This window comes from Peromyscus maniculatus, chromosome 7, assembly GCF_049852395.1.
Source record: "Peromyscus maniculatus bairdii isolate BWxNUB_F1_BW_parent chromosome 7, HU_Pman_BW_mat_3.1, whole genome shotgun sequence".
Taxonomy (NCBI): Eukaryota; Metazoa; Chordata; class Mammalia; order Rodentia; family Cricetidae; genus Peromyscus; species Peromyscus maniculatus.
The window spans coordinates 21,268,001-21,290,309 of record NC_134858.1 but is presented as its reverse complement, the minus strand read 5'-3'; the positions used below and the strand labels follow the sequence as shown (position 1 = coordinate 21,290,309).

The 22,309-nt window shown below is 42.4% G+C and overlaps 1 protein-coding gene across 1 annotated transcript in view; it reads right to left on the bottom strand.

Annotated features, from left to right (window-relative positions):
* Nucleotides 1-22,309, bottom strand: part of Bmper (BMP binding endothelial regulator) — a 253,931-nt gene that overhangs the window by 112,473 nt on the left and 119,149 nt on the right. The window contains exons 7-8 of the mRNA XM_006991683.4: nt 9,052-9,151; nt 1,503-1,612 (exon numbers count right to left, since the gene is read on the bottom strand). Of these exons, the coding sequence (XP_006991745.1) occupies nt 1,503-1,612; nt 9,052-9,151 (210 nt within the window). The remainder of the gene's footprint in view (nt 1-1,502; nt 1,613-9,051; nt 9,152-22,309) is intronic.

Sequence of the window (22,309 nt, the reverse complement as noted above, 5' to 3'; positions counted from 1 at the left end):
AGGCATCCTTCACAGCCTTCCTCTAACAACCTACAATGGCTCCACATTGTACTCTCCTAGCAACATGCTTAAATGTGGTGCAATAAACATTTCATCCACTTCAGAACATGTTTCCTGGCTAATGTCTGTGGCAGATGAGGATGTGGCACACTCCCAGTCCTGCTTCTACTGGCCTATAACTTGATGCTCGACGTACTTCCTCAGGGGGACAAGAAATCCCAGATCACTATGGACCAATGCATTTCCTTCTTCCTGCTCTTCTTTCACTTTCTAAATGAACAGAGCTTGTTCAGGTTCCCTGCACCTTCCCTAGAAATTAGGAAAATCACAGGATGAGGCTGCTGGAGAGGGAAGCTCTCCAGACAGAAAGGGATATTGGTTATCACAGTGAATGCCATCTTCAGTGGCTTAAATGAAAGCATCCTCCCCTCAAGACTCATATATTTGCATATTTAGTCCTGAGTTTGAGAAAAATCAGAAGGATTAGGGAGTGTGGCCTTGTTGGAGGAAGTGTGTCACTGGGGGTGGCCTTTGAGGTTTAAAAAGCACTGCCAGGCCCTGTCTCCCTAGCCCTGCTGCCTGCAGAGCAGGTTGTAAAACTCTCAGCTACTGCTTCCCACAGTGATGATAGTGGATTTACCCTCTGAAACTGTAAGCAAGTCTGTAATCAAATGCTTTTATAGGAGTTGCCTTGGTCATAGTGTCTCTTCACAGCAATAGAACAGTAATTAAGACATGGCTGACTCTGTAAGTATCCACTCTCCCAAAAATGTCTACAAACTCACACCACTTTCAGGAAAAGTATTCATTCTAGTATTCTAGCTAAAATAGGACACATTGCCTGATTATATCTCAAAGGTTTCTTAAGACCCAAAGTGATGCAAATACTAGCATAACTAGTTCCCATTTGTAGACTGATGGGCTGTTCCTCAAGCAAGAGAATTTGGAAGCTAACATGTTTCAGCAAAGGCTCAGTTTCAATTTCCCAGAGAAAGCTATGTATGGCCTGTGAGATTTCGGTACAGATGTGAAGTCATGGGCATGGAGACCAAGTTCAAAAGGAGATGCTCTGTGTGTTTACATAAAGCAGTGTACATAGAGTGTATGTTTAGCACAGGATCATGCAAACCATGTAAGGTGGCCATCACCTCACGAGAATATCCATGGGCTTTGAAATTGATCGGTTTATCTCAGTAGTGAACTGTAAAGCCATGCCTGTTTCTTCTCTTGAATACAATTAAAGTTATTTTCATTATTAGGTGTGCTACAGAATTTATTTCAGATAGGTGTAGCCCAAGAACAGGGCCATCTCTATTTGTCTGATTATAGAGAATGCTTAGAACAGCCTCCACATCTCCTCTGTGACCTTGAGTAAGATTATATTCTTCAAATGGCATCAACAATGATTTCTCCTGATGAACAAAATGCTATCACGTTTGCCTACAATTCCACTGTAATCCAAGCTCGTCGGGTAATGCCACAGCCTCTTAGAGCCCCCTTACCTTACAAGTGCATACTGTGCAGTTGTCATAGAGAAATGAAGATCCATTGTCATATACATCACTGCGAAACAGGCAGCTCCCAAAAGGAAGATCAAATACTTTCCTCTGACCTATAGAGAAGCAAGAGTAAGCACAATGTAAGCATGACAGAAACAAGGCATATTCCATCTTACCATCTTATCATTGATAATTACATCACAGGGCTGTGGAACATTCTCACAAGACCAGGTAAATGTGATGTACAAAAATGGAGCCTTGGGTCAGATATACCAGGAGGTCCCCAAGAATTACCAATTTGAAGAGCCATTGTATAAAAGTTTGATTCCACAATGAACTTTGCAGATTCAACAAACCATGTTTACCATAGTGGAGTATGCTGCCTTGTGGCGCTCATATGGAGTGAAGATTATTTCAGCATAACATAGTGAGTTCTACTCATTGTGACTAATTCTGCTGTCCCTTAAACAACAAGTAACAACACCCCCCAAAGAAGCACCAGTGAGAGGGAGGCTGTAGGTAGAAAGAAGAATCAAGAAGATAGCCTCAGGATTATCATGAAATAGCATCTTTTATGGTCTAAAGATTTGTGTTCCCACAAAACTCATACACTGAAACCTAAGCACCGAGCAATCATATTCAGAGGTGAGAGCTTTGAGAGATGATTAGCTCATTAGAGGGAGTGCTCACTAAAATGTCTTCATGTAACAGACCCAAGAAACATTCCTTGTTCCTCCCACCATGTGAAGAACAGCAAGAGGAACACCTATGAGCTAAGAAGAAAAGCTCAAAGAATCTGTAGGAACCTTGACATTGGACTTTGCAGACTCTCAGAGTTGCATTTCTGTTTGAAATCGACCTTGTCAATGTCAGTTCACTATAATGTCCTAAATAGATCAACACATAAGATCAGTAAAGAAACTACACAAAGGCATAAAAGGGAAAGTTAATTCAGGAACCATCTCCGAAATGGTTTAAGTTTCTTTAATTAAAGACTAGGTTAAGAAACTGATTATTCATGTTCACTGAAGAAATTTATAGCCAAATTCCTCTTTCTTTTTAAGAAAGATTAACATTCATCTTTAGTAGGTCTGATGGAATCTTTATCAGTTGGTCCAGAATAGCTACACACATACTAAAGGCTGTTCTCACAATTACAGTTGTTGGAAATACTACTAATAGGAGTTAAGAAAAACTATTCTCTTCCTAGGGGAGGTCAAGGGTACAGAGCAAACCCACACTAAATCAACTGGGTTTCATCATGAGGAAGAAACTGTCCAGACATCAGAAGATAACAGTGAACTATGATTTGGATTCCATCTATAGACTCCTTCGTGACCTTGGGTATGATCACTCTGGGTTCTCTGACTTCACTCATAACATGGCATCAATAGTGCCATTGCCTCACACCGCCACCTCTATCTGCAATGATAACGTTAAAGTATATTACTAAAAACTGTCCATGATTAGACAAAATTTAGCACAATCATTGTGTTTTCTTGGCTAGTATATGTTTGTGTGGTGGGCGTGTGTGTGTGTGTGTGTGTGTGTGTGTGTGTGTGTGTGTGCGCGCGCGCGTGCACGTACACACACATGCACATGTGTATGTATGTGGGCATGCATGTGGGTGCCATAGGTTGACATCAGGTGACTTTCTCAAGTTTTCTCCATTTTATATGTTAAGGCATGTTCTCTTATTTGTAACCAGATGACTGATTAAGCTAGTGTAGACAGCTACTTCCAAGGGTCCCCTGTCTCTATTCCCACAAGATGGGATTACATACTAGCCACAATGTCAATCTGTTTACCATCTGAGTTCTTAGAATCTAAACTATGGTCCCCATACTTGCATGACAAACACTGTTGCCCACTAAGATATTTCCCTAGCCCATCACCATGAATAACATCCCAAGCAACACAGGTAATTCTTATGTGCCCAACTACATCCTGAGACTCTTCAACTTCCAGAAAAACATAAAATTCATTTCCTCCAAGGCCCCCTCTGATGTCACTCTGGAGCATCAAAAAAACATTAGCTGAATCACATGGATTGACCCATCCCCTTATAATCACTTCTGCCCAAACACATCCTAGTTTTAGAATATTATCGTACAAGAAATATTTGTAACCAGTTTGTTGTTGTTGTTTTAGTCTGGTGTGATCAGAAACCTGACAGCCTGGGAATTGAACCTGGATCCGCTGGAACATCAGTCAGTGGTCTTAACCACTGAGCCATTTCTCTTCCCTGCCAGTTTTAAAAATATTTACTACAACAATGATGTTGGTAATTTTTCACAGATTGAACATTATTCTCCCAATAACTCTATCAGAGATATCCTTCTGTCCTTGAAGAAGCAAAATAAAACTACAGTTCAGTAAAATATTTTCTAAAATTATGATCTGGCTGTCCTTTCCCATACTTTATCTACACATACTTCAAGTATTTCACAACTGACCACAAATGGTTTATGGCAAAAGGCAGACAACTGCTAAAAATAAATCGAGATATATATATATATATATATATATATATATATATATATATATATATATATATATATATATATAAATTGTGCCACATAGATTTTTATATGCTGTGTTTGTATTTCTATTCAGTTCTAGGAAATATTAATTTTCTTTTGATTTTTTTCCTTCACCCAATTTTGGTTGTTTAGTTTTCATGAGTTTGTATTCTTTCTGTCACTTCTCTTGTTGTTAATATCCAGCAAATCCCATCACTTGTGGGAAGAGGCAGCCCAAAGGGTTCCATCTGACAAAGTGTTAATATCTACAATCTACAAGTAACTCGAAAATCTTAACATAAAGAAACTAACAACTCAATTTTAAAATGGGGCACAGAACTACACAGAGAGTTCTCAACAGATGACATACAAATAGTTAAGAAATATTTTTAAATGTTCAGCATCTTTAGCCATTAGAGAAGAGCAAACGAAAATCTGCTTTTGTTTCAGCCTGTCCCAGCCAGAGCGACTGAGATCAAACAGTGGCACGTGCTGTCTGGGTGTAAGGACAGGAGAGCACGTGCTCACTGCTAGTGGGGGTGCACGCGGGTGCAGCAACTATGGAAGTAAGTGCGGAGGTTCCTCGTAAATGAAAATAGATCTGTCATTGATCAGCTATACCACTCTTGAGTATATCCACAAAGGACTCTATATCCTAATACAGATACCCACTCATCCATGTTCATTGTTTCTCTATTCATAACAGCCATGGAGTGGAGACAGGATAGATGTCTACCAACTAATAAATACATAAGAAAAATGGCATATTTACACAATGGAATATTATTCAGCTGTTAAAAATGAAATTTGCTAGTAAATGGAAGATGAAAAGGTCTTTCTCAGTGAGGTAACCCAGACCCAGAATGAGAAAGACCTCATATCTTCTCTCATATATGGATGCTAGTTTTGAGTCTTCAGATACTTGTATTTCATTTGGAATGGCTACAGAGTTCAGAAAACTACTAATGATACATGGTAGGGACTTTCTAGGGGATAGGGACAGAACACATTGGTATAAAAAGTATTAATAGTGAATAATGGAATGGGAAGAGTTAAATTGGAGTGGTGAAGGGAAAGCAATTAATATGGGGAGGGATAAATAGCCCTAAAGTCTTTTTTAAAATTCAGATGGAAGTCTACTTCTGTATGAAAGAGAGAAAGAGACAGAGACAGAGAGAGAATGAATGAATTAATTTACCCTATACCAGGACAATACCTCTATAAGAGACCAGAGGCTAACAAAAGAGACTAGTGCCAGGAATAGGTGACTTATTGTGGGTTGTTGGCTGATGAGGACTCATAGACCTACACTACCCCCACAAGCGGTACAGACTTTTGCCAGTGCTCTTAGCTACCCTCTAGGACTTGAGGACTGTTGTTGAAGACACACATCCTTGACGGCTGTAACATGAAACAATTAAGCTAGTACTGACTTGGAAGCTTCATTCCTACTTGCTAGCTTTCATGGTACTGGACAATGCTATTCATACTGCCAGAGGAGAAAACTAATATTCATTCTTACCCAGCTGTAAAGCTACATTAACGAATGGCCTGGCAAGACATTCCCACTGGAGCAAAAGTGTCATGAATGTCATTGAAGTAACCAACCACTTTTTGATACAATTTTATTCACACTCCATAAGATTAAACCTATACTTGGCACCATTATCAGGCCAAAGCCCTATGGCTAGAAAGGTCATAGACTCTGGGGGAGAGTGTACTATTATTATTTTGTTAAATAGACATGGTATTAATGTGACTAATCATCATGGCCATAGATTAATACATCTGTCAACTCTCATCACAGAAGCTTCTACCTGCAGTAGATAGTGACTAACATAGACCTCCCAACTGGCCAAGGTATGGAAAATCGGAGACTGTGGAAAGCTCAGCTCTAAATGAAACATATATACTGTACCCCCTCCTCCGAAGGCTAAGGGCTCCTAGAAGAGGATGCAAAAAGAGTGTAAGAACCAGAGGTGCCGGAAGACTATAGGGAAACAGTATTTTTTGGCATAGCAGGAAGCTGTCCATATGAATACACAGCAGTTGGGACAGCATACACAAGACCTGTGCAAGCCCAAGCTAGACCAAATCCCAGCATGGAGAGGGAAGCTGGGCATGAAATCCCATCCCAAGATGAGGAGCTATTGGGAATTGTTAGCTGCTGGGAGCAGAGTCAGCTTTTCTCTAAGAGTGTACTCCTTGTAAAACCACACACCCAAGAATATTTGCACAGTACAAATTGGCCTTGAATATTTTTTAAAGGACATAAAGTTGAGTGGATAGGGAAGGTGGGAGTTGATCTAGGAAGAGTTGCACAGGGTGAGGGAATATGATCAAAATACACCGCACAAAATTCTCAAATAACTAATAAATATATAGAGAGATCTCTATGGAGAGGTAGGCATGGTAATATATGCTTACAGTTCTAGTACTTGGAAGGCACAGGCAGGATGAACACAAGTTCAATACCAGCCTGGGCTATATAGCAAGAATCTGTCTCAAAAATAAATAAAATTATAGTAACTCTGTGGAATCTTGTTCATAAACCAATTATAATACCTCTTCATGGTTAGAGACTACATTTCCTCCACAGAGGACCTTCCATCTCTCAGAATACATGACCCTTTTCAACCATTACACAGCCTTTTGCTTATACCACTATTATTCTACTCAATACTATTGCATAAATATATACTGTATAAATGGGAATAGATGGATAGATGATGGATGAATCTATGAATTGACTGATCTATTGATTGATTGCTGAACAAACAGACACTGCAACAGTTATTTCCTGTGTTAGATGTGACCACAGGCATAAATTATCCCTCGCGAAAATGTAAATTGTACCTAGAACTATGGCTATAAATCTTCATGACATGCCTGGCTCTTATCTGAACTCCTAGCAGATGGCAGATGATAACTATTAGCACTGTTAATGGTGATATAATGTCAGTGTTATCCTGGGCTATGCCACTTGGAGAGGTGTCTTAGGTACTGTTCTGTGTATCCTGATCTTTAATAAGATGGCCCATTGAAAATAAGCAAAGGGAGGAAGGAAATTCTGCAACCCAAATGGCAGAGGTGTTCCAGATGCAGGCATCCTAGTCAAGAAAAAAATCTAAGAGCAAATCAGTACCCATTCAGCCAGAAGCTGAATGACACTTAGTTTTCAGCAAGCAGATAGTTTCCTGGTATTTTCCTTCATCTGTTTTTCTTTTCTCTCTTTTTTCTTTCTCTCTTTCTTTCTTTTTTTTTCTTTTATTGTTGTGCTGACATGTTTCATTCTACTATAAAAGAACACAAAATCTCACTTTAATCCCAAAGTTATCATGGCCCAACACAAAACATTCTAGGGATCGGTTAAGAGGCTGGGTATACAGCTTGATTTAAGCCATTTCCACATCATTCCACTATGGTTTAGCCAAAAGAAGAGCAAGTCCCCTTTGGTGGAATTGCAATCTTTAAGTTTCCCCAGACTTACTGTTCTTTACGTAGACTATCTTCAAAACACACGATCCATAAAATGTGTACTAAATACAATTGCCATGGCTCATGTGAGAAACTTCTAAATGGACTCAAGACATCAGCAGCCTTTTCTTCAAAGCTTTAATCATCATTACTTATCTGCGAGGCCACGACCAATCACCACTGCCTCTTTGGCAGACTCACATTTAGATGGCACAGGTTCCGCCATGCCCTCAGCTTGGCAACATCTAACACACAGGTTTCAACTCAGGGCAGCATGCATGGGTTGGCAATGGACGAAGCACAAGCACATGACAATGTCTTTAACCCAGGGCATCTACCAGCTCTCTCGGGTTCTCTGAAATTATTCCACATTTGCTTAAAAGTATGAGTTTGTACATGAAATAGAATGGCAAACACTGTTAGATGAAATGCAATAGAATCCCTAACAGAGGAGAAAACAGTTTAACACATGTCTTTGTTTGGCACTTTGGTTGTATAAAGAAGCTAACTGAAGGTATGATAATCTGTGAATGCGGATGTAAGTCAACAAAATGGCTTGGAGTTAGAGAAAGCAAACTATGAAAGAAACGGGAGGGCACCAAAAAGGGTATGGGTGGAAGTGACAGAAGCTGAAGCCTATTTAAAAAGACATGCAGTGAAAACTTCCCCAAAGACAAAACAATTAAGGCAGTCCATGAACTAGGAAGTTTAATATTCCATTTTATGATATTCATTCTACATCTCTGTAAAATAATCCCCCATGCTGGCTGCAAGCTTTCAGTGAAATGTGCTACACAAGCCTTGATTCAATTGTACCATAGGATGTGAAGACTGCTGGAGGTGATAATCAGAGAAAAGGATGCCTAAAACCATAGCAAAATAGTAGAGAGATCCAGAGAAAGAATCAGCAAAAATCAAACCAGCGGTGATAAGGGACATTATCAACTTTCCCTGAGGATCTCTGCAGATTAGTGGAATAACTTCTTCTCAGGGGGTTAAAACGAATAACAGTGCCAGTGTGACATATGGGAGTTCTGTTCTGTATTTAAGCTTCCTGAGAAGATTCATTGAGAAAAATTATGTAACCTGTGTACAGTACCTGGTCTGTAGTAAAGGCTCCATGGTGTAACAGATACTCCCTCCCAATCAAGGTCAATTGCTGTTCATTGCAAGCTTCTCCCTTCCTGGCATCCTGTCCTCCTGTGTGCATTTGGCTCTCAGGAAACACTAGTCTACAGTCTTCCATACATTTACTTCCAAATGCCTTCACTACACACTCCTAACAGTCACGTGTCCAGCTAGAGACTCTTTCTTCAGCACTATTCTCACCCCACTGGACATTAACCAGGTTGGAGCTGCATGCCAGGCTCCAGAAACAACAGAAGCCAAGAGAAGAGCAGCCTCTGAGCAGATCTCAGGTAAGAGCCAAAGCCTACTCACACAGTTAGAAGGAGCAGAAGTCTCCACTAGGCCATGAAGCAACACACATATACACTCAGCAGAAACTTTGACAAGAAATTACATTGTTCTTTGACCTGGAAATTGTCACTCACCCAAACATTTGGGGCAGCACTGTCCTGGGGGTGTGTGACTAAGGTGCTGGGGACAAGAGAGAATGGGACAGACTTCTCTCACGCACTGTGTCCTGCCTCCCTAAGAAAAGAGAGAAAAAAAGCATATTTAGAAAAGTCAGTGCACATAAGTGATACAGCTAAGATGTCCAGACCAAACACAAGGCCTCTCTTTAGTATCTGGTCCCTACACTGACTGATCAGCTCATTCTGAGTCTTAGACTGGGACTCTGCGCAAGCATTTCCTTCATCTTCCCTGCAGGCCCTACAGATTCCAGCTACAAAAAGATCACCTTCAGCTACACGAATGCAGAGCGCATTCCTTCCAACACCCACCACCTTTCTTTATCGTTTCCTTTCTCAAGCCTCGCTATGGAGTAGGCTTAGGGTAACCACCATCTTAATTTTCCTAGGATATGAAACCAGTTTAAAATGAAGAAAGTTCAAACAAAGACAACAACTACAACAGGAGGGCAGTGATCCAACTAAATCTACGAGGGGACCGTTCTAATGGTCACTGCCTCTTGTCACCCATCCCCTAACCAAGCAAAGGGGTCCCAATTGCTAAGATGTTTTTGATCTCTCTGATTCCCATCTTTCTGAAGTAAAGCTTAACCCTCAGTCTCAGCTTCCAGAACAATTTTTTAAATGGGATTTTCCTCATTAAAATCATGCAGCTAGGCATGATCACATGACTGGTTTCTAATCAATGAAAATAATATAAAGCATCTGTAAGCCTGATGCCATCATCAATCTCCATTGTCAATCCTGCATCAGCCAAGGAGAAAAATTAAGCCTCTTCTCCCCATGAAGCCTTCTGGAACTCTTCAGCATTGGAGGATGCCCCAGTGTTGGTTCAGCCAGAGGGGGCAGCCCACCTGCTGAATGTGGATGCGCTGGTCGTCAATGTGCAGGAGGACCACTTCCCTGTCTGCTGAACACTGACAAAATTCATTTCACTACTTATAAGGTCTTAATGGCTGGTACTGGAGGAGCTGGAAGAGCCAACGAGGCCTAAAGCAGAAGTTTTGAAGACTTGGGGTATCTTTTGTACGCCCTCCTACTAACCCCAAGAACTCCTCATCCCTGACACTCCTTCTCATCCTCTTGACTCAGCAGCCCTCGCCGTTTCTCTGCTTATTGGTCTTTGTGTTCCCTTTGGAAGGCAGAGATGCAGACTCCTCCCATCACTGGACCACGATATCTCAGTGAGTTGTGTCTGAATATTCAGAAAGCTGGAACAAGAAAGACTAAAAGTGCTGCCCAGTTGGTTCACATCTACCAAACCTGCAAGGCTGACATGAAAACTGTCCCAACAATACAAGTCGCTATATGAACTTTATGAATAAAGTCTTATGTTTCAAAAGTAGGTAAATTTGGTAAATAGATCACCAGGCAAACAGGATTCTACTGAACTGGTGCCAAGTCCTTGCTTGGCCTCCAGAGACTGATCTGATTGGGAGGTGAGGAATGAAGAAAAGATAGAAAGGTGAACACTCTGACCCAGAAAAGCTGGAGTCACATGGTTTGGGCTCTCAGCTTGAGAAACGGCAATACCATAGGAGAACCTCGTGTTTATTATATACAGTTGAATAGGGAGGCAGGATTACTGTGTACAGCTGGACAGGGATATGGGGTTATTACACATGGGTAAACATGGAGGAAGGGCTTGTGTTTGATAGCTGGATGAAGGAGAGAAGTTTTTCCAGGCTCAATAGGAGCAGTTTCTGCAGGGAAGTCTGCAGTCCTCAACCCATAAATATTCCAGGACAGAAAGCTATAATGGACATTTTATGCATGCACCATCAGCACCCCCAAACAAACCAGAAGGGAAGGCTTTGCCATTTCCTTATGTGCCTCAATCATACCCCACCCTCCATGAGATGGGGTGAGGGTGGCAACTAGCCATTCCTCAGTGGATCTGAGGCTCTGGGGTCCTTGGAACAGCCATGCCCTGGACATTCACTCAGCACTTCCTCTGCTTCCTAAGATTAGGTTCCCTGGGATTTGAGCTGGAGGACTAACTAATGGACTTGCAGGTCCCCAGTACCTCAGATGGAGAGTTCATATCTCAAGAGGCCTTGGTCAGTGAGAATCTTGGGCCCAAAGAGCCCTGGCCCTGTGAAGGAAAAGCCCAAGCTGCAGTCACTTCCTCTTACCCTTCCCAGCCCTGGCTGCACAAGCAGCAGGCAGGACTAGCCTTGGCTGTGGGGATCCTATTGGCAATCTCCTCTCCCTAACCTAGCCTGCCCTGTCCTTTGCTTCTGTGTTCCTTAATTGTTCTAGTCACTTTCATTATTACAGTTCCTTTTTTTGGTGGGGAAGAATTTTTTTTTAAAAAAGAGAAAGGCCATGTTAAGTCTTCATAAAGATTTGTTATTTTTAAGCCTCTTTAATGTTGGATTGTTCCCTAAACCAATACAAAACACACAAAAATACCACAAAACACTCTCCTGTTTTTATATTATTTCCAGATCAAGAATCATTAAAAAAATCTCTCAAGAATCATGGGTTGTTCTGAAAATTCTCACTCAACTCTGTATAAACCTGAAGTTAGAAATCTGTCATCAGACTTCAGAGGTGGGTAACATGAGTCTGGGCAAGCCGCTGACATGGCCCAAGCTTATGCACAAGACACAGAGGTTATATCCAGAGGGAGGACAGGACGGTGCTGACCCTTGCTTTTGATTTCTAAGGAATTCATCTGTGAGCAATTTCTTCAGCTCCGAGTTCCTGGCTGTACAAGGCTGTCTGTGTGCTGGCCTCTCGTAGGTGCACGACAACACAGTCTTTTCATTGATACCCTCTGTTCTTGTTGGATCAGCATCTATTTTTAAAGTATATTTTAAAATTAAAAAGGTTTTAAAATATTGCATAATTGCTGAAAGTTACTGTGTCCAACACTTTGCAATGCTGGCGGAAGACTCTGTGTGCACGGGTAACTTGCCTGGCTGTAAGGTCAAGGAGCAAATTTTGCATAGCTAATACAACTGCACTTTGTGTTTCCCCAGAGTCTGTTAAAGTAACTTGAACTTCAGTCTGGGTTTGCTGGCTTAGTCAAGTTTTATTTTGTTTGGGTTGCAGTCTTACGGCACAGCCCAAGTCCCCGGGCTGATTCCAGTTAATGCCTCCAAAGAAAGTGCCGGCCCTTCCTAGGAACACAGTTGCAAGCTCACAACCTGCTTCTACAGTTTCAGCTCAGGGGAGATCCTGGTTTAACTACAACCCATGGCTAAGCTATATACTAACTGGGTTAAAATATCAGAAGCAAACATTTCTAAAAATGGACGTATTCTAGGGTAACTGGTCTACCTCAGACTCTACCAAATCTACATAAGCACTTTCAAAGTGGCTTTCTTGATTTGACTGTTCCACTCATCTATCCGAGACAGATTCACCCATAAAGAACTCCTCTCCAGCACCTATCCATCATTCCATTGTTTTATTACACACTTGTTTAAGATGACCATATATATGCTTAGGATGTAGCTATGAGAATAACAAGAGTTAGTAGCTTTATGGAACTTTCATCACCAATTAGCACACTCTCATCTTTGCTAAAGCTGAGGATGGCTCAACACTGTATATACTACAAAGTTCAACCTACTCAAACTAGAAGGCAATGTAGGAGCCACATGTCCACCAAAACTGCTTCCTTAGTCTCTCAACAAACATTTCCAGACCTCCATGCAGATAGGCATGGTCACATGGCTGAGTTCTAATCAATGAAAATAATATAAAACATCTGTAGGCCTGATGCCATCGTCAATCCCTGTTGTAATCCTGCATCAGCCAAGTACAAAAATTAAGTCTCTTCTCCCCGTGAAGCCTTCTGGAACCCTTCACTTCTCAGGAATGCCCCCTTCTCCCTATCTCCTGTTTTATCATTTATTCTTATCTATTTGGAGCACATATAATTTGAGGTGAAAATATAAAAGCTTTATTTCACAAGGTAACCTAATTTTGCCTCCATATAAGGTTTTCTTGGGGGCAGGTACCAGTTCTGTGCTCCTGATGTCCTAGAGAAGACCGAAAACTTGAGTAAAGTCCCATTAAAAAATTGTTCATTGAGAGGCAGTCTTCACACACGTGAGCTTCAGATTCTGGCTGTGTTCTTCTAAAGACTGTTAACTGTGGGACAGTAACGAATGAACTGGTAGAGCTGCAGGTGGTCTGTGTCCACTTACCTTTGGATCTCCTTGGGTTTGTATATTCTTACTTGGCTGACTGTACTTACTAGCTACTAACTAAACACCTGTGGATGCTCATATAGCCAAGATTAATATTCAACCTCAAGATGTAATGCTATTGACACAATTCCTTCCAAGTAGTTGGAAGTCTGGTGTTGTAATCTCGTCAAGGCCCGGAGTCCCTCTGTGTTCTGACCCTCGCTGTCCACCTTCCCTTGAAAGAGGCAAGCCTGTTCTCTGCAGTCAGCCATTTGTGACAACTGCATAGTAAAGCACTTCTCTGACAGCAGCCGCTTTCAAACAAGGACCTGAAACCTATTGTGGGGCGTTTACCCTCCACCCCCACAGCTTCCCAGAGTTTTCTTGAGTGCGAGCAGCAGGAAATATTAGATAGAAGGATTTATAGCAGAGAATCTTGCGGAGATAAACAGATAGAAAATAAAGGATAGCCTCGAGAGGGCCTGGAACCTATTCCAACGGGCCCGGACTGTCTCTGGTCCAGGGTTTTTATAGAGACGCCAAGGGGTGGAGCAAAAGACCTCCTCCCCCAGCACAGCCAAGTGCAGACCATCTCAGACACCTGCACTCAGGCCCGTGGTCCTGATCATCCTCTATTTGGACCTGCTGGGTAAAGCCACGAGGAACCCCAGAACGGGCTCCCACAACCTATCTCAGCTCTATCTTCTGAGCTTTTATACTTGGTTTAGACGATTGCTTTGTGTCAGCGTTTACCCTGTAGCAGCAGTTTTGCTGCATAATAAAAATCCATCTTCCTGAATGGGGTGATGAATGCAAGATGAGAAAAACCACAGCCATGTGCATGTGGGATGCCTTCACAACCCCTGAGGATCCATAGAGAATTGGGGGCTGGAACCTATCCGGTAGCATGTGACATGGCATTGCTCCCTTGATCACGATGCAGAGCCTAGCTGCCTGACTAGAAGCTGGGGGCAGAGTTGCCAAACAGCTTTTAAAAACCTCCCCGGGATGTGGTGTATTGTAGTTGACTCATTGCTAAGTGGTTACAATGAATCAGCAACACTCTCCCATAATCTAGAGGCATTTTTCACTATGCCCAGTTCTTTGAAAAGAATAAGGTTGATGTTAAAATGGTTGAGAAGAAGGAAGAGAGCACCTGAGAGGCCAGTAAAGAAATAGATCTTGGGGGGCTGGAGAGATGGCTCGGTGGTTAAGAGCAGTGGCTACTCTTCCAGAGGTCCTGAGTTCAATTCCCAGCAACCACATGGTGGCTCAAAACCATCTGTAATGAGATCTGGTGCCCTCTTCTGGCCTGCAGGCAGAACACCGTATACATAATAAATAAAAGTAAGTAAATAAATTAGATCTTGAGTGGGAAAGCTTCATTTGGGGTCTCTAAAACTTACATGATCACAGCCAGTGGCCCAAAGCCCATTAGTGAGCACAGTAAGCGTCCTGAGTTATAAACAGGATCGAAACACAGAAAGACATGGATTTCCTTACCCATGCTTCTCTTTGTTCTAGAACTTAACTTCAGAACACTTTCAAAGCATGACACTTTCTAAGGTAAAGGCCTTGGTGTTTGGGTTGTTCTATTCATTTTCCAAAAGTCACCACAACAACAAACAGGCTAGTCAAAGGTGCAGAACAGTGTAGGCTGTTGGGCTTCTGGGCTGAGGGAGCAGAAAGAGAGAGTACAGGAAAGAGAGCCCCCACACACACACCTAGGTAGTGATGACAACACCAGGCTGTGCAAGACCCCGTGACCGGTGCTGTTATCACCCTAACAGAGCCACGGGTAAGCTGTTGTCACCCCACAGTACCAACAGGGCAACTGAACTTTAATGCACTTGGAGAAATTTGCCATTCAAAAAAAAAAAAAAAACCACACACACACAAAACACAAGATAGGAATAAAATGTGAATTCCATTCTAACCACCATATGATCCTAAAAACTGCAGCCCAGTTTCCCAGCTGGGGGATGCAGTCAAAGTCAAATCAACTACACAGGGCTTCTTTTCCCTTGAGCTCTGTCTTATACATCCCTGGCCACAGCTTTGTGTCTAATTAGAAAGAACTTACATGAAATGTTTAACCTACATTTTGTTACTTGGCTAAAAATCCAAATCATATACACACTTTATTTAATTCTAGGGCTCTTTCCATCATGCTTTCTGTCCCTCCCCATACTTGACTCTTTTACATCTGAAACAAGATGTGACTAGTGTAGAAATCTGAAATTTGGGGTGTCCTCTTTTTCTATGAGGAGACCACCAGGATTCGCCATCCATCCCCATGCCTACCTAACAACCCACAATGCCGGCCCCATATCTGCCTCTTCCTCTTTGTCCAAGAGTTTGCTTTGGATCCACTCATGAGGATGTGCCATGCTCATATCTGAAGACCTATGATGGCTCTTCTTTGCAATACGGGCTTCTAGTCTAGGGATGTGGGTCAGAACCACCCTTGCAACTCCTGTAAAAAGGATATTCAGGTGTTCACTTTCAACATGTTGCTGTAATGACCGGGCACTGATACTTCATCAGTGCTACAATTATGTCCCAGACACTAGAAAGTTGTCTTCCCGCTCCAATCCCCAGGCATGCTCTGCACTCCTTGTACATTTGGCAGTTCTACCTTGTGCTGATTTCAGGTTGGTCATACTGTTGGGGCACAAAGCAAAGGGACAGGCTACTCTGCCTGTCTCCATTCTGCTCTAAGCACATAAAGAGAAAGAAATGAAAAGCTAGAGATGTACATACACAGAAACACACATACTTGCACACATACAGTCATACAGTCAGTGCCTGAATGAGAATTGATCCACTCCACGGAATGTATCACTGGGCATCACTGGGCAATTCTATCATTGTGCAACCCTGATAGAGTGATTTTGAATTAGTGTGGCTTGCTACATCACTGGCTGATATAATCTCAAAGACAACTATCATATATGCACCCCATATTGACTGAAATGCTTCTACCTTGTGTAGAGTGTATGCACACTGCAGTGGAGTCTGTGTGTGCTTGCCACTGTAGTATAATAATTTGGGTGTGTGTATCAGACTTATCCAATAGATAACAGTGTCTCAAACTTTGACCTATTGATATTTTAGGTGAGAAAATCCCTTGCTGTGGGGATGTCCTTTATGATAACAAGCACACTGCAGCACCCCTGGCTGTGACAACCTAAAGCGCCTCACCATGAACTTCCTGGGGCCTTGGAATCATGTGTTGATGAGAACAGCAGACCTAGATCACTATTTCCTCACATCCAGGACCACAGATTTCTCACATGAACTTGAGGATTCAGTCCAAGACAATGGCTTATGCAAAATGCCCTACTAGCAAGCGCTTACATATATTAGCCCACATCATAGATTCTAACATCTGTTTAGGATGTGTGTTCTAGAGGGTGGAGCTTTTTTCCAGGTAGAGTAGTACTCACTGAGAGAATAACCAGGTCTCGGTTACTTCCACACTTGGGAAGGAAGATGTCGGGAAACATGAGAGATGCTGGAGACGAGCATGATGAAGCCTTGGTAGAGCTGTAGCTCACTAAGGAGTGTGCGCGGAGGCCCAGAAGGCTTCCTTACTACCTCCTGTGCAAGCCTTGGAAACCTTTGCCTGAGCACCATGGCTACATGTGAGTTTTTGTTTACAAGTGATAAAATAAAATTTAACATTGATTTTACACACAGATAGTAAAGAACATGTCAGCAAAACTCCACCAAGATACATATTTGTCTCATAAAAACCTTCAGCAATAATGAGGCCTGAGGGAGGGCTGCTGGACTAACATGAATCAAAGCTGCTTTTATACTCACTGATATTCACAGAGCCATGTGCCAAAGCTCTGCATACAGAACCATCATGAAATAAATGCTGTTTATGTTATTACTTTACCTTCCTATTGCTTCTCTAACAAATTACCACACAAGTCCAGTGACTTAAAACATTATAAACATTATATCTGTGTCATTTTACAACTTTGAAGGTCAGAAGTCAGGAGGTTTTTTTGTTTTGTTTTTTTTTTGTTTTGTTTTTCTTTGTTGTTGTTGTTGTTGTTGTTGTTTTTGGAGACAGGGTTCCTCTGCGTAGCTTTGCGCATTTCCTGGAACTCACTTGGTAGCCCAGGCCGGCCTCGAACTCACAGAGATCTGCCTGGCTCTGCCTCCCGAGTGCTGGGATTAAAGGCGTGCGCCACCACCGCCCGGCCACCAGAGGTCAGGAATTAGATTTACAGAGCTAATGTGGAGGTTGCATCAGCTTTTAAGACTCTGGAGGAGAATGTTTCCTTTGTCTTTCTCGGTTTCTAGAGGTGGTCCCATTTCCTTGGCTCGTGGCCCCTTCAACCATCCTCAAAGCCATTAGTGTAACATCTTCCAGTTTGCCCCTGCTGGCCTCTGTGTCCATCACTGCGTCCTGACTCTGCCCCTACCCTCCATCATTACAGACCTTTGTAAGAAGCTGAGATGGTCAGTCCCCATTGTCAACTTGATGAGATTCAGAATAACCATGAGGGGAACTGGGCATGCATGAAAGAGGTTCTCTAGTTCGGATTAGTTAAGGTGGGGCACATCCTAACCATGGCTAGCATATTCCATGGGCTGGGTGTCCTGGACTGAATAAAGAAAACATGAGCTGGACACTAGCATTCGTTACTTTTGGGTTTCCTGACTATAGACACCATGTGACCAGTCACTTCACACTCCTGCCATCAGGACTTTCTACAGTGATGGACTGTACACTCAAGCTGTGAGCCCAAAGAAACCTGTTCTCCCTGAATTGGATTTTGGCAGTGTGTTTATGACAACATCAGGAAAGGTAACTGATACAGAGGCAACCCAGGTCAACCCTCCATGGCAGATCCTTAACTTAGGACAGCTATATAACCCCTTTCACCATCGCATGGTCACATCCATTGTCTTAGGCTTGGGACATGGACATCCTGCTGTTAAAGGATGCCTACTGTAACTATTACTAGAGAAATGACATTCAATTTCTCCGTGAGGACCCAGATGAGACATTTCAAGATGAAGGCCACTGCATCATTATAAACCTACTCCTTTAAGTTCCCACATCACTGAAGAAGCTCTAGTTTCCAGTGTTTTCCAGAAAGAGAAGCATTAGCCGAGACATGGCAATATCAATCCTGTTACGTGATATGTGATCCGAATAAATCCAGGTCCATTGAATTCCTCACCTTATTCCTTCTGTCCTTACCATTCCAGGTGATACATCTTTTCATGGACATCATCAAGAGTAATTTTTCCAAAGTAGGAAGGATATACATGCTGCCTTGGTAACACCATGGCATTCTCATTCTCAGTGACACCATGGCAGCTAGCCCTGTTGGCCAGCACTGATTCCTCAAACTAAAGCTTACACCACACTGTAGGCTTGTATCAGTCACCCTCTGACCCATGTCAACAAGCTCTGAAGGGACGTCAGTGTTTTCACATCACTCCTAAAGAGTTTGAGTATATTCCTTATACTCCAAGATTTTTGCAAAAAGTATAGACAATTGTCTGTTCTGGTCTCAGTGAAGGGATTGCATAGGTTATGCCATGGGGCCTGTGCCTGCTTGCTGACACCCAACTGGACACTATTGTTTTAGTATTTATTTTTATTTTATTTGCATTGGTGTTTTGCCTGCATGTATGTCTGTGTGAGGGTGTCAGATCTTGGAGTTACAGACAGCTGTGAGCTGCCATGTGGGTGCTGGGAATTGAACCAGGGTCCTCTGGAAGAACAGGCAGTGCTCTTAACCACTTAGCCATCCCTCCAGCCCCTAGACGCTACCTTTTAACAGCTAAAGAAGAGAACAGCCCAGACACTGTGGGATGGTTTTGAACTTCACATTCAGATAGAGGTAGAGCCAGGACACTTTCATGACATAGGTACCAGATTAATTACAAAGCAAGCAATGGACATGTCCAACGTTCAGTTGACCTTATTCTCTGAGAATACTGCTCCAACATTGTTAAATATATTATTTATGTCATCTTCCCCTTCAAACCCTTGGTCTTAGACCTTTCCTGTCAATTAGCTGAATGGCAACAGTTTAGGGTTATTGTTTCTGTGCTTTTGTTTTATGTTTTCACTTTAAAGATCAAAATTAAGAAACCCCTGCTCTTGCCCAAACTCCAATTTTCTACTCCCAAAGACACAGAAATTATGACTATCTCAAGTGTGTCAACTGAGGGAAAGTCCAAGTGATTGTGGATATTCACACGTCTGACTTCCCTCTTTATCTGTTTTAGAACTAGGAAGATAAGACCACCCCATGGGACCAAGATCAGGTAATATTTCTAATTAAATACCCTAGAAAGGGAGGGAGGAAGAAAGTTCTAGAGATCCAAACGCCTTTTCTAGACCTGGCCTGTCTGTGCCTGTGTGCTGCACAGAAGCAGGTGCCGAGGGACAAGTGCTCTGTCCCAAGGAAGATGGCACTGGGCACACGGGTGGGACTGGGTTATAAGGGGTCTGAGAGTCTGCCCTCTATGCAGCAAGCATGGATGCTCTCGCTTTTGAACCATCAATATATAAACAATAAAAACCACCGAAGAGAGCCTGCAGACCACCCGGTAGGACATTTTTAACTACCACCCAGGAAAAAAGAGACAGAGCGCACAGATGGAAGGATAGGATCTCCTTTCCCTATTTTCCCATTTTTATCAAAGTTTAGTCTTTCATCATCATATGAGTAGTCAAAGCTGTCACGAGCCCACTGCTGAAACATCAAACGCTCTCCTCACAGCCTGGCCTGCATCCAAGAAGATGAAAAGAACAATCATTCAGAAATCACACCTCCTATGAGTTATAGCCATCCCCAAAAGGAAGGAAATAACACCATTGTGTAGCCTGAGGGATGCTTTACAGGTTCTTCCAGCTTGTCTACACATAACAAAACTGCCCAGGTACCAAAAGGAAAGTCTCAGGCACACCTCTGATGGGTCAGAAGGGTCTAAAAATATCAGGTAGCAGAACAACACACCATTTACCAAGGGAAATCAATTCCCTAAAGCCCCTGACCTCAAGTTTGACCACCTATACCAGTTCATCAGTGTGGAATATTTCATATAGTCTCATTTCGTTACTGTGGTCATTCATGTGAACACAGGTTGCCCCAAACAGGGTTGAGAGTTCCAGGACAGAATCATGCCACTGTTTCTGCTGTCTTCCACAGTGGCTAGCCTCACAGTGAGACCACAGTTGCAACAGAAGTATTTGAGTTTTGGTTAAATGTCTACTCATTTGAGCTGTCAATCAAGGCTGAAAATAACTCAAAGATATTTGTGTTCTAGTGAGGTTTCTTAATGTTACAAAAACATTGGTTGTACCAAAATGAAATACATTTTAACTGAGATGTATCTAAAGGAGGAACAAACACACACACACACACACACACACACACACACACACACACACACACACACATTATTTTGATAAATTATACTTAGAAGTCTTTGAAGGTTTCTCAGGTACAATATGCTGGAAATCATCACCGAAAAATAAAATTACATCTAAGCTTCAAATTAATTACTGAAAGACAATTAAATCCTTCTCAGGGAATCCAGGCCTAAGAATTCTCTGGGCAGGACAAACCAAAGAAAAGGTCTAACTCCCTCACTGGTAGCCCAAAAAGTGGTGGCCACCTAGTACTTCAATAGCACTGACCTGCCATTTGATAACCAACATGTGAGTCACAGAGAAGCAGGGAGCTCCTGACTGTCCCTGGGCTTTGAAGTGGCCTGCTTGACTGCTGTCTGTCACCTGCTCACCCTATCTGGTCCTGGACCTGCCACTCTTGCTCTGAATTAGTCTCTGAAGCTGACAACGTCTTCTCTTTCCACTCTGACTCTTTTGCAGCCTGAGGAGAGCTTCTTCTCTGCAGATGATGGATTCGCTGTCTTATCAACACACACACACTACACGCATCTCATTCAGCTCACTTCTGCAACCTCTGAACTCTGTTGCAGCCTCTACTTTGTAATCATTCTGTGACTCACATCCCTGCATAGATAGAGTTTCTGTGTGCTGTGCCATATGAAAGTTAATATTAGTAATTCAGATCGAAACAAACAACAAACAAAAACACAAAACCTTTGCCTTCACTTTGGCCAGATTACCAAAGGAGGCAGAATTATATGGCAGGTTAACGCCATTGAAATCACTGCCGCTTGTGAATTTGTTTCTATTCACTAAACTCTTACATCACGGAAAGACACACTTGTGCTCATCTATTTTCCTTGCATAATGAGCCCATGGCACCTGGATTCCAACAGTCCAGAAAGACTAGAGGGTTGTTTTTTTTGTTTGTTTTGTTTTGTTTTTTTTTGCATTAGTAATTCAAACTATTGGTATTGTCAACCAAGTTTAATTCTGTGTTTTTAAGAGACAAGCAAGCTTCAGCCCAATCCTAGCAGGTGTTCAGGGTGATCCTATTTGAGGCCAAATATAAAGAAAAGGAAAAGCAGGGCATAGTCTGTTGAAACCAGATGTGGAAGATCCCAGCCTGATCCAAAGCTAGTATAATGACAAGTCTGGGACTGGGGCACTTGAGGGGAAATCTTCCCTACGTTGAGAAATGATAAAACACTTCACCAAGCCTGATGTCTGAAGAAATCACCCCTTAGCACATTTGTCTCTCTTATCAACCTAAGCCTAGGACCACAGACGCTGGTGCAGATGCCATGGGAGAAAGAATGCAGAAACAACATCTCACAGGAGCTGCGTCACTAAAACCCTTGCAATACAAACCCTGCGGGTATAGGATCGCTGTAATGGAATAACATAAATCAAAAGCAAAATGGCATTGGCCCATGCCGCTTCCCCCTCGACCTCACACTGCTTTGTCACCTGAGGCCTTTGGGAGAGAGTGGCAGTGTGTAAACCAAGAAAGCAGAAGTTGTGTCTGTGCCAGGGAAATGGCCCAGGGAAAATGATAGTAGTGCCCAACAGTGAAAGAAACAGAATGTAGAAGCTTTCCTAGTGCAGGAAAGCAGTGGGTCCTTCACCATGAACTTTGATGTTCTAGGAAGACTGGCCATCATCCTACAGTGAG